At 37.5% G+C, this 17,746-nt stretch overlaps 1 protein-coding gene across 1 annotated transcript in view; it reads left to right on the forward strand.

Moving 5' to 3' along the window:
* The window catches only part of A2M (alpha-2-macroglobulin), a 77,789-nt gene that overhangs the window by 29,915 nt on the left and 30,128 nt on the right, over window positions 1-17,746 (forward strand). The window contains exons 17-21 of the mRNA XM_072653680.1: window positions 751-847; window positions 8,269-8,410; window positions 9,308-9,536; window positions 12,987-13,113; window positions 15,840-15,961. Coding sequence (XP_072509781.1) covers window positions 751-847; window positions 8,269-8,410; window positions 9,308-9,536; window positions 12,987-13,113; window positions 15,840-15,961 — 717 coding nt within the window. The remainder of the gene's footprint in view (window positions 1-750; window positions 848-8,268; window positions 8,411-9,307; window positions 9,537-12,986; window positions 13,114-15,839; window positions 15,962-17,746) is intronic.

Below are 17,746 nucleotides of genomic sequence, written 5' to 3' on the forward strand. Positions count from 1 at the left end.
CATACTTGGTTATAAATTTCTTGAAGGGTAGGAGTTATTATGCAAAAGATAAAGAGCAAAGTTTAAACTGTCTATTACAAGTATTCTGACAGGTAACCCCATGTCTGTTCCCTATACCACATTTGTCTCTTTAGCCTTTCAAAATTAGAATTCTGAACTAATTGAACTGGGTTAGTTCAGCCCTTCCTGTTGCTACTTAGGTGGGATTAGAAGGCTTTGCCTCCCCTGGCAAAGGGAGGAAATATCCCCAAAGGATCTTATCCCCTAGATAATGGTCATTTATTTATGCTAGGTCCCTCTCAGCATTTTGAAGGTTTTTGTTTTTCTGTTTACTGAGGTTGAGTCAAGTTTTGAATATATTTTTGAACGATCTGGCCTACTGAGTAACTCCGCCCCTATGGCGTCTATGGGTCATAACCTTCCTATGTTACTGGTGATGCTTGCACTCTGCTCCTGATCCTTCCTGTTGTTCAGGGCAATCACTAGGCTCCTTCAAGGGAACACTGACCTCTTTGTGACTGTGAAGGAGATAGGGCTTGGACACTCTACCTCTGTGGCTTATTCGTTACTTTTGAGCCAACATTTCCTTACAATTCTGCCTGAGTTGCAAAGCTCTGAGTCTCCACACTTATTAGCATTAGAAGAAACAAACACAAGAGAGAAACATCAGCCATAACAGTTACTACCAAAATAAATTTAAAGGATGTCAATAATGTTTGTGAATTGATGCACTTCCAACTTTCTTTCCAGGATATGGGCTTGAAGGTATTTACTAATGCAAAGGTCCAGAAGCCCAATTTATGTGCATTCCATCACCCACCTGTTATGGCATATTCAGCATACCCAAGTAAGACACCAAAATATCTTTTGTTTTAAGTTGAAGAAAATATGTCATATATCATGTAGAGCCGTTTTTCTAACATTGGTTCAAAAATATGATAGAAAATGATTTTGAATGTGATCAGGGAAGGTAAGTGTTGAGCAAATTTTTCTATTTCATCATTCTTCCAAGAATATCATGGGATCTTATAGTTCTAGAGTTGGAAGGAACCTCAAAAAACCATACATCTAAAACCATCATTGTACAGAGGAGAAAACTAGGGCTCTGGGAAGTTAAGTCATTTGTTCTGGGTCATACAGTCTACCAGGAATAAAAGCTAACATTTACATAGAACTTTGAGATTTTCAAAATATATTACAAATGTTACATCATTTAATTCTCATAATAATCCTGGGAAGAAGCTATTATTACCCCTATTTTCCAGATAAGGAAACTGAGGCTTAAGTGACTTGTCAAGGTCACATAGCTAATACCTGAGACTGGATTTGAACTCAGGCTGTCCTGATGCTTTCTTAATTCAGTACTTTATCCACTGCACCTTCTGGCTGCTTACTAAATAGGCATGCGTGCAAAGGAAAGCATGACCTGCAAAGAAGCTTAAAAGACAAAGAAAAGAAAATAAATGAAGACGGTACCAAGAAAAGAAATGAGACAAAAATCATGTTCTCTCCATCGATTTGACCAACTATTCATTATTCACTGAATAAGCAGCATTTATTAAGGTATACCTGTACTAGATACAGTGCGGAATACAAAGTTATAGTGTGATCCTAGACTGGGAGGATCTCACATTAAGATGGGGACACAAGATAAATATACTTTAACAAGTAATAAAGACAAATTTAGAAGATTATATGTAGCTCAAATTTTGATTAGTAGAAATAATAATGACTTGATATAGTGTTTTCTAGTTTATAAAGCCTTGTGCTAACAACAGCCCTGAAAAGTAAGCAGCACGTGTATTATCATGCTCACCTTATGGATGAGATGCCCCTCAGAAAGGCAAAAGCTAAGTGACTTTCCCATGACAGCAAAGGATGTGTTAGCACCCAAACAGAATTCAACTCTTTTGACTTTAAGTTCATTGCTTTTTTTTTTTCACTATAATCACATTTCCTGATTATTTATTGAAAGCTTTTTATTAGGGGTTTTACACTTTTTTTAATCATCTAAAACAGATATTTTGGCATAGTGACTTCACACTTACCCACCTCCCCCATCATGCACTACCACTATTCCTCCCCCCCCCCCCCTGCACTCCATACTCCTTGCTCTACTACCATTGAAGATTTCCTTTTCCTCTTTGGAAAAGAACGAGGTGAAAATTACCACCTTCCACTATTTGTTGAATTATATTCATTTAATATCATGTTGACTTTGTCCTGTTCAGTTTCAACGGCTCTGTTTCACCATTAATGATCATGTAAATATGCAGCGTAGAACAGGAAAGGCAAAGGCAGAAAATTCCTAAAAAAACACTCAAAAATTTCTTATTTCCTCAGTTGCTCTGTTGTTTGTTCTTCTTAAATGGCTATCTCCTTCTCCCTACTACTCTTAGGTTGCCATTGGTAGGAAGATCATAGGGGCTTTTTGCGTCACATTTTTTTAATGTGACCTAAATCTCCTCATTTTATGTATGAGGAACTGAGACTAAAACAGGTGAAATGACTTTGCCTAAGATCATGAAAGCAGTAAGTCGAAGAGCTGGGATTTGAACACAGGTCTTTTGACTCTAGCTCCATGCTTTCCAATACTCTTCCAGTAGGTTGGAGATAAAATGACTTGGTTTATCCTCTCATCATTGACTCACAGGACATAGAACATAAAACCAGAATTTGTGCTCTAAAGGCTGGATGACCACTTGTTGGGAATGCCATCAAGGGGGTTCTCAGTCAGGTATGAATTCAGCTAGATCTTCTCTGAGGTCTTTTCCAATGTTGCGATTCTCTACTATTTCCTGGCACCCTAAAGCTTGCTTTCTTCCTTTCTAATTGTCAGGGCAAAGCAGCAGCATGTAAGGAGTTATTTATTTAACAGGCGTAAGCAGACCCAAGAACCTAAGACCGAATCCTTTAATCTAATTAGATTGACCCACTTTTTTTTACCTTCCTTTTGATCTCCAGTTAGCTGCGTATATTTCCCTGGTTTCTGGGCTATCTTTGTCCTTAAGAGAGAGGAGAGAGTTGAATTTATTTAATTTAAATTTTTTAATAATTTAATTTATTTAGAAGCAGACACAAGCATACAAGTCAAATACCAGGCATAAGCACCTAATATAAAATTTATATAATTAAACTAATGTATAATGAGACATATAATTAGCTGAATTATATAATTATGTCATAATTACATTTACATAATTAGATTAATTATATAATTGGTCTTACTTTGACTAATTTTCTACTTGTTTCTGAATTGTTTCTACTTGTCACTGAATTCTAGTCATCTCTCTACATTTGCCTGGCCGTTGGCTCTCTGTGAGATGACTGGTTCCAAGTTCCCTATTACTAAGAAAGAACTTTATTTTCTACCACCTCTTCTACTTTTCAAAGTTCCCCCAGTGCCTGCATTTGGCAGACAGGGAGAGAGAGAGAGAATGTGAATCTGCCCGTATCAACGATTTCTCCAGGAAGGATAATGACTATATCATAGGATAGTAGAAAGAAATCTAGACATGGAGTCAGAACACGTGAGTTTGAATTCTGGTTGTACCACTTACTATCTGCATGTAACCTTGGGAAAAAAATCACTTAACTCTTCTGTGTCACTTTCTTTATCTCTAAAGTGACAGAGTTGGGATAGATGTCCTCAAGAGTCCCTTCTAGCCTCTAATATATGATCCTATGATCTTGTTCTTCATGCTGTGAAACCCTGGCAATGCTGAGGTGCTGATCCTGGTGAGGAAATTCAGAATGATTTCATCCTTTATAGGGTACCCTGGTTGTTTGAAAACTTTCTCACATATTCATTTTCTCCCTATCTCATTCCCCAGATGTTTTACTGTTTTCCCACTATTCCAGACTTTTTCTTCTCTCTGATCACCCCTCAATAATTCTCCTGTTACCCACTTATAGCAGATATTATTCCTATTTTATAGATAGGGAAACTGAGACTTAAGTGACTTGTCCAAGTTGTCCAAGCTAGTAAGTGTCTAGGGTAGGATTTGAACTTGGCCCCTCTTGATACCATGTCCAGCACTTTATAGCAGGTAGCCTTGTCTCTTCACTAAGAAGTTTGAGGTCAGCCTTCTTCTTTCCTTACAAATTCTCATCATCATTCACTCTCTTTCCTCTAAACACATAACAGCTACACCTATTCCTTTACAAGGCCAATCCTCTTGCTCATGCCTTTGATCTCCTTGCCTCCCACCTCTTCAAAGACTTTGTACCAGTGATCTTTCTCTTTCCATCAACTTCTTGCCATCTACCTATAGATCTACCTATATGAGCAGGTCTTCCTAATCCCTTAAGGTACCCCTGATTTACATATGAGTCCTCTCAAATAAACTATCTAAGATTTACACATGCAAATTAATTGAAGGAGGAAAGAAAAATGAGTAAAACCTGTTAGATAGAGCTGTTTTAGACATCAACCTTTATTTCAGTCGTCTCAATCCTATATTTCAAATTCTTGCCTTTATTATTTGTGGCCAGCCCTAAAGATTTCTGAATTTGAACCACCCCATACACTAGAAAGAGTCTTCTTTTCATTATCTTCCTGTCTTATCCAGCCCATCTCTATCTTCCCCTTCATCACTAAACTTGAAAAAATTGTCTCTACCTAATTTCTTCATCTTGTTACTATCCACTACCCTCAAACCATAGCAACCAAGTTTCTACTCACATTATTCTGTTGAAAATAGTCTCTTAAAACCTGTGAACTAAAAAAAAAAAAAAAAAAAAAAAAAAAAAAAAAAATACTTGTGCTACCTACCTGACAAGACTATTTTGGGAAAAGCACTCTGTAAACCTTGAAGTACTATGTAAACATGAATCATTATTCCTAATAAAGTATCAATTTGAGTGTGAAAAAAAAAAAAAAAAAAAAAAACCTGTGAACTGTCCCCTAATTTCCAGATCCAATGCTCTTTGACCTCGCTTTAGTTTTTGCCATTGTTGACACCCTTCCATTTTCACATCTCCCACCCTCCATGGATTCTCTCTCCTCTCTTGGATTTAGAGGCACAATACTCTTCTAATTTTTTTTCTACTCTCTAGCTACTCTTCTCTTAGTCCCTCTTCCTCTTTCCTGAACCTTAATGTCCCTCTCTACTCCTTTCATTGGCAATCCCATTCACTGGCATGGGTTCGGTTACCATCCTTACGCAGAAAAGCACCAAATCTATCACCGGTTCTAGACACTCTTCTGAGGTCCAGACCTATACCTTCAACTACTGATAAAATATTTTCTTCTGGATTTCTCAAATGTAGCCTGTCCAAAATCAACTTATATCCTTCCCTCTAAATCTGTTCCTTCTTTCTGTCTGTGGCACAATCAAATTCTGTCACTCAAAAAAAAAGAAAAATACAAAATATCTCGAGTTCAAAAGGTGTGACCCTTTTTTGCTTCTACAGTGACAGAGGGAAAATGAAAGAAAGGAGGACAAAAGGTAGTAGGATTTATACATCATCAAGTTTTCTATAAACTTGCATTTAATTGTTGAAACTCAAAATGTGAAATCCTTGTCTAATGACCAGGGAATGAAAATATTACTAGAGGAGCCGAATCATATCAATTTTGATATTTTCAATATAAATGAAGCCTGAAAAAAGAAGGAAGTTTAAGCTAAATGGTTGATTTTGAGTTTCTTTGGAGGCAAATAAAAAAACTGATACAGTTGAGTGTCTAAAGGCAAAAAAAAAACATAATTTCATGGAATGTATGTACTCATGCTAAGTATTTTCAAAAAGAGTTCCATGAAAATAAATATGAGATGTGCACACATCTGTTGTAGGTAATTAAGAAACAGAAAATGTATTCCAAGAATATGTTAAGAAATTTCAAATTAAATTAACATAGACCTTGATATATAATAACTACGGTCCATGATGGATGAAAATATGCTGGAAAATATAGATCAGGAAAGAGAGAGGACAAAAACTTGCCTCATTCCTATGCATCATGCATACTTTCTTGGAGAAAAGAATCAGAAGGCATGATACATGGCAAGCAATAAAGAACATCATACCAAAAAATAAACTTAATTACATTTTAGCAGATAGTAAATGATTCACTACTGATATGATAGTCATTCCTAAATCATTATCTTGCAGATGCTATAGAATGAAACCACAAACTTGCTAGTGCAAAGATCAAAATGAGTAAAAAGTTAGAAGGATAAAAATAACAAAAATACATGGTATTGTTGTAAGCACTAAAAAGTTAGATTTCCTTAAAATGTTGCAGTTTAAGGTGGTGTAAGAGAGCATGCAATTAAAACAATTTCATCTTGATCTATTTAAATGAGTTATTGATGCTAAAGAAAAATTGGGATAAGGATGAACAAAAGAGATATAGACATTGATGACAATAATTAATTTCATACAAAACTTTAATCATCATAGAATCAATAACTCTAACAAAGACTCCAAAAGGGACTGAAAAGCATTTTAATCAACAAACACTTGGCTAATGTGGCAAGCAGAGAGATGGGGCAGCCAAGAGTCGCACAGGCTTAGAATATAAACTATTTGTAAGCTCTTACAGAGAAAAATGGTATAAAATTATGCATAGTATTACTTTTTTAAAAATAGAAAGAAGTTTGTTGTTGCTGAGTTGTTTCAGTCATGACTAACTCTTCCTGACACCATTTGGGGTTTTCTTGGGAAAGAGTGGTTTGCCATTTCCTTTTCCAGTTCATTTTACAGACGAGGAACTGAAACAAACAGGGTTAAACGACTGACTTGCTCCAGGTCACATAGCTAGTAAGTGTCTGAGATCAGATTTTGATTTAGGAAGATGACTCTTCCTGACTTCAGGCCTAGAACTCAATCTATTGTGTCACTTAAGTAAGGGCAAAATCATTTTAATAAGGATTACCTGGTGGAAGATCTAAGGAAAATCATCTTAAGGGTGTTTGAAGGTGAAAGTGGAAGGAAGACAACAAAAGAAGAACAATGGAAAAGATCTGTAAAATGTCTTTTCACCATCAAGGATAGAAGGACTATAGTACTTGTACTCTAACACCATAGATTTGCTTATTGAGGAGACAGAAATAACGTGATAAAGAATAAAGATTTAATACAACGGATGTATTAAACAGCATAGAAGAGATTTTTTTCCTGGAAGCAATATGATTCTTAGGGCATTGAGGGATTGATTCAGAAGGAATCTGAAGAAGGGAAAAATATCAAAGATGTGGGGGGAAAAAAATCTCAGATGTTATTATTGTCTTCCATATCTTCTAAATAGAAGGTGACTGAAAAACTGTATCTCATCTATATAAAACTTGCTTTCTCTAAAATAAAAATAATAAAACTTAGAATTTATAATTATAATAAATTAAAATTTTTTCAACTATATGAAATTTTTATCAGGCAAAGTGAGGGTGCCCTGGATAGGAATAATAATGGAAAAACAGACTTCCACATGCAACATTCCATAGCAGAATACCACTTAGTCATCACACAATCTACTGAAGAGTATGGACAGTATAAAATTTTTATTAAAAATTGCATATATTGTTAATTTACTATTTTAAAAAGCATTTAATTTGTTAAAGCATAATGCTTCTCTAATGAGTTCTTAGAGCAAGGTGCTTTTCATGCAAAAATCAAAAATACTCAAGATTCTTGGAAAGCTACAACAAGAGAGAAATAACTGTTCAATTCTCCTCTGATAATTAAAATCAATCAAGGCATTAAACAGGGAGAAATATGCTTGCCAAAAGTGTTTGCCACTGTCATGGTTAATCAGTGAGGGCTTCCCTATGGATTATAAAGTTCTCCAAATGTCCTTCAAATTTCAACTTATCTGTTACTGCCTCCATGAAACCTTTATGACTCTGCTGAGTAGAGTAAGGTACTTCCCTTTCATTCCCAAATTTAAATCTTGCCTCCAATATTTGCTGCCTGTATGATCTCAGGTAAATCATTTCACGCCCAGGGCTCATTCTCCTCAAGGACGCTGGACTACATATCCTCTAAAGTCCCTCCTAGCTTTATATCTATGACCCTGGGATCCACTTTATTTTGTATCTCTTATCACATATATGTATTATATATCACACATTATATCATATATTTATATTATAACTATCATGTCATTTTCCTTTCCCCTTATAGGTCCTTGAAGAGAGCGCCTTGTATAAATCTTATGTGATCCATTCTTGTGTTTCACACAATATTTGGCACCCATTATACTTAGTAGTACATAGTTAGTCATTAAATAAGTATTTAGTCAAGAATTTTAAAATTTTATTTTTGTAGTGCCTGCTGCAGGTATGGCAAGACTGTCACCTGGACCAGCATTTCACATAGAGTCTCGAACTATGGAAGAACAAAGCATCCCCGCTGAAACTGTGAGACAGTATTTCCCTGAGACCTGGATCTGGGACTTGGTACCATCAAAGTAAGTAGTTTCATTTTTACTTTATTTCTTTCAGGTGAAGCACTTTGATTCTTCTAGATTTTTAATTCACTGACAGTTGTCCTCAGTTCCTGGTTCTCTTCAGGACAAATCTAAGCTAAGCACTGCACAGACTCATTAGTCTACCAATCTTCAAGATAAGCATTTCTGATTTAATTTGGTGCCATGGACTCCCAGAAAATAGACATGGGGACCAGAGCCATAACTAGAGAACGTGGTTGATATTTAGAGGACTTGGATAGCTCTGGGTGTTCAGAAGTGTAGGAAAGCAAAACAAAGCCTGTACTTAATACCTAATTAGCAAGAATAATTAAGTAAATAATTAAGGAAGTAGCAGAGAGTACCCATCTCTCCCTCTGGATCCAGGAGCCACATCCCAGGTAAGATATTTTCAGCATTCTCTCCAATGAGGAAGTTCTCCTAGCTCTTGCTCAGTTACATTTTAAAAAATCAATTGAAAAGTACGTTGTTCTTATCCGGGCTTACCAGTTATCCTGGCTTGATTTGTCCTGGGTGTGAAAACTGCTAGTTATGTCTCTGCTAGCCAGTAACCACATCTGACCTAATTTTGCAGAGCTCCACACAATTCAGGGGCTCTGCTGTGACTGCCAGGCTGAGAGCAAGTATAGAGTCAGGTACCTCAAGACATGCTAGTGCGGTGATCATCTGTAGATATTTCCTTTGGCAGGACCATATTTTCCAGAGTTTAAGGATGATCATTAATCACAAAGTTAGGTTTCCAGTTGTAAGGACTAGGCAATATGGTCAGAAATAGAGGAAAAGGTGTAAACTTAAATTTCTCTTGTTTTTCTACCTCAAGCCCTGGTTCACCAACCTAATAACCAGCTGCTTCCTGTTTTCATTGCACTCTCTCTCTAGTTCAGCAGGTGAGGCCGAATTGGTAGTGCAAGTCCCTGATACCATCACTAAATGGAAGGCTGGAGCCTTCTGCCTGTCAGAAAATACTGGGCTTGGCATCTCCCCGACAGCCTCCCTCATCGCTTTTAAGCCTTTCTTTGTTTCCCTCACCTTACCCTACTCGGTGATTCGTGGAGAGGCCTTTACCCTCAAGGCTACTGTCTTCAACTATATGGCTCAATGCATCCGGGTAAGAAACTTCCCCACACGAGGGCAAATGGAGGAAGGGGAGGGAATGAACAACAGCCTAGACCAATCACCACTTAACCCTGGGTCTCAATACTTCTCATTGGAGTGTACAAGTTGTGATCTTCCATGCTTTTGCTTTCCTACGCATGCGTCAGTGTGGTGGTGCATATGTGATTCCCAAAATACTGATAAGTGGCTAAATGTTTATGACTTTGGTCAGAGATGGTCAAATCATGAAGGACATGGATGGATATATTTTGGGAAACTTTCTCTGTACCACCTAGTATCCTCACACCAGCCCCCCACTGGAAGGCCCCATAGTCACAATAACCCAAAAGGAAAACAAAGCATATACTCTTAAATGGGCAAACGTTAAACCCCAAACCCTCTGTAAATGTACGTATCTCCGGAATATTCTACAGTCCCAAATAGTTGCTCTAGTTAAGACCTTCTGAGGATGCATTTACTGAATGTTCTCAGCCAGGAGCTCTTGGTGTGCCCCTCTGCCTCTCCCTTGTTCCTTATTGCCCCTTAATGTTGACAGACGACTGCCTTTGTGTCACTGGAAAATCAAAGGAGAAGCTTTAAAGGTTCTCTGCCTTTTTGCCTAATCTCTAATAAAATCTGTATAAAAAGGCAAAGAGTGAAGTCCTAAGTTTTCTCTGCAGGCAGGAGTTACCATTCTCCCTACTCTAGCCACACGGGCCCAATCAGGGATGCCCTCTCCTTTGGGTTTGTCATTGACAGTGCTTATTTGATTGTTGTTTAATGACTTTGTTCTAAAATTTTTAGACAAATACTAAAACTTAAATGTATAATAAGAAAAGAAAAAGAAACATTATAAACCTAAGTATAAAGGAAAAAAGAAAAAACATCATGTGCACGGCAGAACGTAGGAGAGGATTCTGAATATATAGTAATAACTTCTCAATTCAAGAAAGCCTATATATTAAATACTGTGCATTAAGTTGAAAGCTGTCCATCTTTGCTTCCTTGTAGGTTTTCTTTCGTTGTCTGCTGTACACTTTTTACTTTGTCCTTTTTACCCCCTTACTCTCCATACTCACCACTCCACGGCTACAATTGAATATGGATATATTTATATGTAGGCATTGATATATACATATATACATATACATATATTATAGATATAAACACACACACACACACACATATATATATACACATATATTTTTCTGAAGAGATTCTACTCCTAATCTTGTTTTTATGTTTGTGTATATTTCTTTTATCCTATCTCTCCTACCTTCTACCTTCTACCTTGCCTTCCTATTACTTAACCTACTCCCGACAGTGCTTGCTTCTAATAATAGCTGGTATTCATATGATACTAGCCTTATGCTTCACAAAGCACTTTACATACATCTCACTCTCTCCTCACAACAACCCTGGGAAGTAAGCGCTATTATTACACCCATTTTACAGATAGGGAAACTGAGGCAAACAGCATGTATCTATTTTTCATCTATTTATTTCTCTGTTTGCTTTACTAACTGTGTGAATTGCCCAGGGTCACATACAGAGTAAGTTTCTGAGGCAGGATATGAACTCAGGTCTTCCTGACTTTAGATTCAGTGCTTTATTTACCTAGTCGCTCATATAATATCTCCTCAGGTTGCTTTTATTCTCCTAAATAGATGCAGGGGAAATGAGATGCATTGAGGACTATATTTTTATGAGGGCTATCATTTTGATAAAGATGCCCAGAGGGATACAGAATTTTGGCAGCTAGATAGTATGTTGGGTGGACTACTGAACTTGGAATCAGAAAGGCCTAGTTTCCCCCACACACACTTTTATTATCGATTTATATACTTTTTAGCGACTTATCGACTTATATACTTCTATACTTTTTAGCATTTATTCTTTTAAAATTTTAAGTTCTGCATTCTCTTTCCCTCCAGCTCCTCCCCCACTCATGGAGAAAGGAAACAATGGGGTATCCATTATACATATACATGCAAAACATATTTCCATATTAGGAAGACCTGATTGCAAATTCTAATTCAGGCATTTACTAGCTATGTGGCCCTATGCAATTCATGTCCTCTCTCAGCCTCAGTTTCCTTACCTGTAAAATGGAGATAATTATGGGACCCACTTCATAGTGTTGTTGTAAGAATCTAATGAGATAATATATGTAAAGTGCTTTGCAAAGTTTAAGGTGCTATGTAAATGTTATTTTAAAAACAATGTGTTATTTTTAAAAATCAAATTCACTGTTGTATAGGGAATGTCAAATGAGGGAAATCCCTCCACCAATGCATATCAGTATCTGTTCTGCAACTTTTAGTCTTAGAGAGATAACTCTGCCTCTCAAGGCTCAAGTTAGAGCTTGTTTCTGAACCACTGACCTTAAACTTCTTTAATTCTAATTTCCTGAAATACAATTTCTCATGTTTTACCAGCGCAAAATTCATGATATCTTAATATGGTATTTTATAATTTTCCTGCAATTTAAATTTACCTGAGTAAAGCAGCTTGCCTAATTCATTCATTCAGTCAGTGAGTATTTAGTAGGGGCTTATTATAAGCCAGGCACTGTTCTAGGCACTGGGGATACAAATACAAATGGAAAGGAAGACAGACTTTGTCCTCAATTTAGAATTTATATAGAGAATAGGTAGATAGATAGATAGATAGATAGATAGATAGATAGATAGATAGATAGATAGATAGATAAGTGGATGGATAGACAAACAGAGAAAGGGATAGATAGACAGATAGATAGATAGACAGACAGACAGACAGATGGATGGATAGACACCCAGAGAGACAGATAGATCGATCAATGGATAGACAGATGGATAGACAGACAGAGAGGGATAGATAGATAGATGGATGGATAGACAGAGAGATGGATGGATAGATAAACAGATGGACAGGCAGACAGATAGATGGATGGACAGATAGACAGATAGATAGATAGATAGATAGATAGATAGATAGATAGATAGATAGATAGATAGATAGATAGATTATAGAGCTTATATTCTAAAATAGAGCTGAAAAAGGCAGTGGGAAGGTGCCCAGGTCACAGAAGGGTGATAAAATCTGGAGCATCAGAAGCAAAGCTGAGAAAAGAATGAAGGATGGCTGACCTGGGACCTCTCCTCAAAATATAAGTTTTGGGAAGAACTCACCCAGAAGAGAGTAAGAAAAGGGGCCATAAGAGTGGAGGAAAGTCTAGGGTATGTATACAGTTGGAGCATGATGGTGAAGTCCCAAGAGACAGAAGAGGAACAAATTATTTCTCTTAATTCATTTATTTATACTCTCTGCAGTCCTGTGAATTCTAAAACCCAACTAATCCCTCAGACTCTTATCTCTCCAACTCTGATCCCCACAGACCTTTTCATTTAGCCTAGACCTAAAAGTCTATTTTTTTAAATTACTGATTTCTTCTCTCTATCCACCCTACTGTGGTTGTCAGGTTAAAGTGCAGCTGAGCAACTCTTCTGCATTCTCAGCTATTTCCAAGGAAAAAGGTGACACGTTTCCATGTGTCTGTGGAAATCGGAAACTAACGTTCTCATGGGCTGTGACCCCCAAATCATTAGGTAAGTGATTCAACCTTCTTGAATCAATCCATCCACATTTATTAAGTACCTACTATGTTCTAGGCATTGTGCTAAGCACTGGGGATACAAAAGGAGCCAAAAGATAGTCCCTGCCCTCAAGGGGCCCACAATCTAACAGGGAGAATACAACATGTAAACAAATATATGCAAACAAGCTAGATACAGGATAAATAATAAATAATTAATAGAGAAAAGGCACTAAAATTAAGAGAGGTTGGGAAAGGCTTCCTTTAAAAGTTGAGATTTTGGTTGAAATTTAAAGGAAGCCAGGGAAATCAGCAGATAGCTGAGGAGGGAGGGTCTTCCAGTCATGGGGAATAGCCAAAGAAAATGCCTGGAGCTGAGAGTGGAGAACAGCCAGGAGACCAATGTCACCAGATCAAAGAGTACGTGTTGAAGAATAAAGTCTGAGAAGACTGGAAAAGTAGAGGGGGCTACCTTATGAATGCCAAACAGAGCATTTTGTATTTGTTCCTGGAGGCCACAGGGAGTCACTGGAGTTTCTTGAGTAGAAGGATGACATGGTCAGACCTGCACTTTAGGAAAATCACCTTAGGGGCTGAATGGAGGGTGGATTGGAGTGGGGAGAGACTTAAGGCAGGCAGACCCAGCTGCAGCTATTGTAATAGTCCAGGTATGAAGTGATGAGGGCCTGCCGTAGAGGGGTGGCAGTGTCAGAGGAGGGTAGGGGGTGTATTTGAGATATGTTACAAAGGTGAAATCCATATTCCAGTCTGGATATGGAAAATGAGAGCTAGTGAGGAATCCAGGATGACCCCTAAGTTTTGAGCCTGAGAGACTGGTGGTGTTGCTCTCTACAGTAATAGGGAAGGAAGGAGGTAGGGACAAAGGAGAAAAGAAAGAAGGGAGGGTTTGTTGTTGTTCAGTCAACTCTTTGTGACTCCATTTTTGGGGTTTTCTTGGCAAATATACTGGAGTAGCTTGCCATTTCCTTTTCAGTTCATTTTACAGATGAGGAAACTGAGGTAAACAGTTAAGTGACTTGTTCAGAGTCACACAGCTAGTAAGTGTCTGAGGGCACATTTGAACTCAGGAAGATGAGCCTTCTTGACTGCAGGCCTGGCACTATCCTTTGCACCACAGGGATAGGTTTAGAGGGAAAGATAAAGAAAGCTTATATGTTTGTCCTTCGTTCTCAAAGAGGATCATGGCATCAGGGACACGATGACATGACTTGGAATTGAATTTGATTTGAGTGAGGGAGGGCTATGCAAAGTTACCACCTCACTTTTTCCTCCAGAGCCATCGGCATCCAGTGGTCAGATATTCATCAGGACGACTGGAGAATCTGGGCCTTTAGGCTAATTGAGTTTATGACAGATGTTGGAAAAACAGTTGGGGAATACAGGTCAGCAGAGAGGTGGGGGCAAGATAGGTAGATTTATAAATCATCAAGCTTAGAAATGATAATTAAACCCATGGGAGCTGATAAGATCACCTAGTGAAGTAATGTAGAGGCAGAAGAGAGGCTAGCATAGATCTTGAGGGACATGTAGGGGTAGAGGATATGATCTGGGGATGGATCCAGCAAAGGAGAAACCAGTCTCTGCTTTTGGGATGATGAGAATCTATGGAACCCCTGCCCCTGGTTCTTACCTTGTCTTCCCCATATTCTATATAACTGATTTTCCACCATCTTTTCATTCTACTTGTTAGGTTGCACTGGGTGGGATTTAATGTCATTTGACCTCCAATATTGGTTACTTCATAACTCTTGCTTTCCCCACATCATGAAATAAAGAGAAAATTTATACCCAGGCTAATTATTTATACATCATCATAATAGGCCTCTAAATTTTAGAAATCACTAAATTTCAAAATTTTATATGATTTGTTCAAAAAAAACAGAAGAACATTCAGAATGGAATGCTATGGAATTATTATGACTGCTCTTGGCCCCAAAGAAGAAGAATGAGGTGGTACTTACTTCCCTCCACTTCTTTGAAGAGCAGTGGCTTATGGGTGTGGAATACTGCATATACCGTCACACTTTAAAAATATTTGATTAGTTTTGCTGAACTATTTTTTTCCTTTTTAAAAATTCTTTGTTGTAAAGGGGGCTCTCAAGGTATAGGAGAAAGGGAAAAGGATAAAATGGAAATGTAGGTGATGTAAAAACAAAAAGGTGATAAAATTTATTTCAAAAAAATAAAGGAGAAAACCACATTCTACCTGTGTGCCTATGTATGCAAATATAAAATTTTAGTGACTGGGTAAGTCATTTAACCTCACTAGGCCTTATTCCCCTTGCTTATAAAATGGAAATTATAATAATTGCACTACCCATTTCCTAAGATAGTTGTGAGGACAGTTCTTTCCAAACCATAAGTGCTATAGAAATGGAAATTATTATTCTTTTTAGAGACAGAGGAATATACTGACAAGACTTAAAATCCAGAGACCAGCTCCATACCCCAGGACCAGCAATTAGGACAGGCAAATCCCTTTACCACTCAGCCTCAGTTTTATCATTTGTAAAATGGAATTAAAGTACTTGCTTTACCTACCAACCTGTGTCCTTGGACAGAGAGAATTGTTGGTGTTACTAACAATAATATTAATGTATTCTGGGGTCTCAGCATGCTTTGGAAACTGATCCCAAGGCAGAGAACTGTGGGAAATAGAGGATACGGGGTGATAGAGAAACATGCTCATCTCTATTTGTCACTTTTTTTTTTTTAAAGGAAGGATTACTTTCGTTACAAGTGCAGAGGCAGTAGAATCCCAAGAACTGTGTCATAATGAGAAGGTTACGGTTCCTGAAAGTGGAAGGAAGGATACAGTCATCAAAGATTTGTTAGTCGAGGTATGTCAGTAGCATATTCCCATGAGTTATGCTACATCCTGGGGAAAGCATCAAGATAACCACAAATCCCCTGCTAATGCACTTACTCTAAGTAAGAAGAGACAATGATTTGAGTCTCAGCTCTAATTAGCTCAGCCACTAATCAGCTTTAAGGACTTGAAAACAAAACAAGGCATATTATCTTTGCACTCTCTTTCTCTCTCTTTCAGAGCTTGCCTCCCCCATCCAGTTGGTTGTCAAGTTCTGTCTGTCACAGCATCTTTGATATTCATTCATTCATTATAGGAAATGTCTCCTTTTCTCTTTTTTCACAACCACATTTCTAGAACAAGCTTTTATGATGCCCACCTGAATTATTGCAATAGATTCTCTCCTAGATTAATCTTCCCAAATATAGAGATCTGGTCATGTCATTTCTGTTTAAATTTGTGTGAGTGAAATTCAAATTCTTTAGCCTAGCACTTAAGAACTTCCACCATCTGGCAGTATCCTACCTTCTATTTAGCTTGTAAACTGCATTACTCATCATACATGGTCAAGCCCTGTTTCCATACATTTTTCCACACTATTCTCCACACCTCAAAAACACTCCTATCTTTTTGCTCTCCTCACCTGTTGACACATTCCAAATATTGTGTTCCTCACTACCTGTCTCATCTAGAGCTTGATAGAATTCCATTAAGGAGGGGTAGGGGCCAGACTGATGACAAACTTTTCCCAATATCTCATAGTTAGAGGGATCAGGGCTCAAGGGTTGTAAATCAGAGTGCTTAAATTTACACCGAGAAACAAGTATACCGTGGCCAAGTATCACAAAAATCATAATCCCATATTTCCTTCAGTGTCATAAAAGTCAAACAAACTTAGCTGAATGGAATCATGGTCTCCAGCACCCTTTTAGGAGAAAAACCTCATTAAATATAAGTAAACTAAGTCAGATTACAAATTAACCCTCCATTTGGAGGGTTCAGAATGGATTGATTGAGAGGGGAGATTTATATGTCACCAAGACAACCACAAAAACTCCATGTTAGGAAAATGCTTCCTTACACAGTTGACTAGGTTGCTGACAAGTAACAAGATCACTTTAGGAAGCTCAAACTTCCATTTGGCTTCTACAGGAGGAATGTCAAACAGTTCATTTATGATTCCATAAGTCAAGTTTTGATTAGATATGGTTAATATAAGTAGAAAACAGACTTTCAGTTGGCCAAAAAGTTCAGGAAGAATGGTCCTGGTTCCTAAAGAATAAATAAAAGGAATTTGGACATACCTTTCTTGCAGGCAAACATTAATATGCCATGAAACATCAAAGCCAAATGATCATCAAATAACATAAAGTCTACTTGTAACCCACTCCCAATGTCATTTAATCAGCATATTTCATCTTGAGTCCTGGCTGTCATGTGTAATTATCTAGTTCCTGGAAATATCTTTCCTTAGAAATTCTGGAATAGACCTTATTTATTCTCAGGGCAGCTCTGGAGGGGGTTCCTTCAGATCTGCTTCTCTGATTCTAAGTCACTTGCAGAGATTTCCTAGCCAATTTTCCTAAAATCTGCCAGGAACAAGGACTTAACACAATTTAGTGCAGTCTCCTAAATTTGGTTTTCTAATACTTAGTTCATGTGGTAAATACTAGCTCAAACCTTATGGAACTTATGCTACTAAGAACAGACATTTAAGAAGAATGACAAATTAGCTACCCATAATTCACCTGAAAGTTCAGAGAATTTCAGTGGCCCTCTACCACTTGATCTATCTTTACCTGAACCCCATTCCATG

The sequence above is a fragment of the Notamacropus eugenii genome, chromosome 3 (genome assembly GCF_028372415.1).
Source record: "Notamacropus eugenii isolate mMacEug1 chromosome 3, mMacEug1.pri_v2, whole genome shotgun sequence".
NCBI lineage: Eukaryota > Metazoa > Chordata > Mammalia > Diprotodontia > Macropodidae > Notamacropus > Notamacropus eugenii.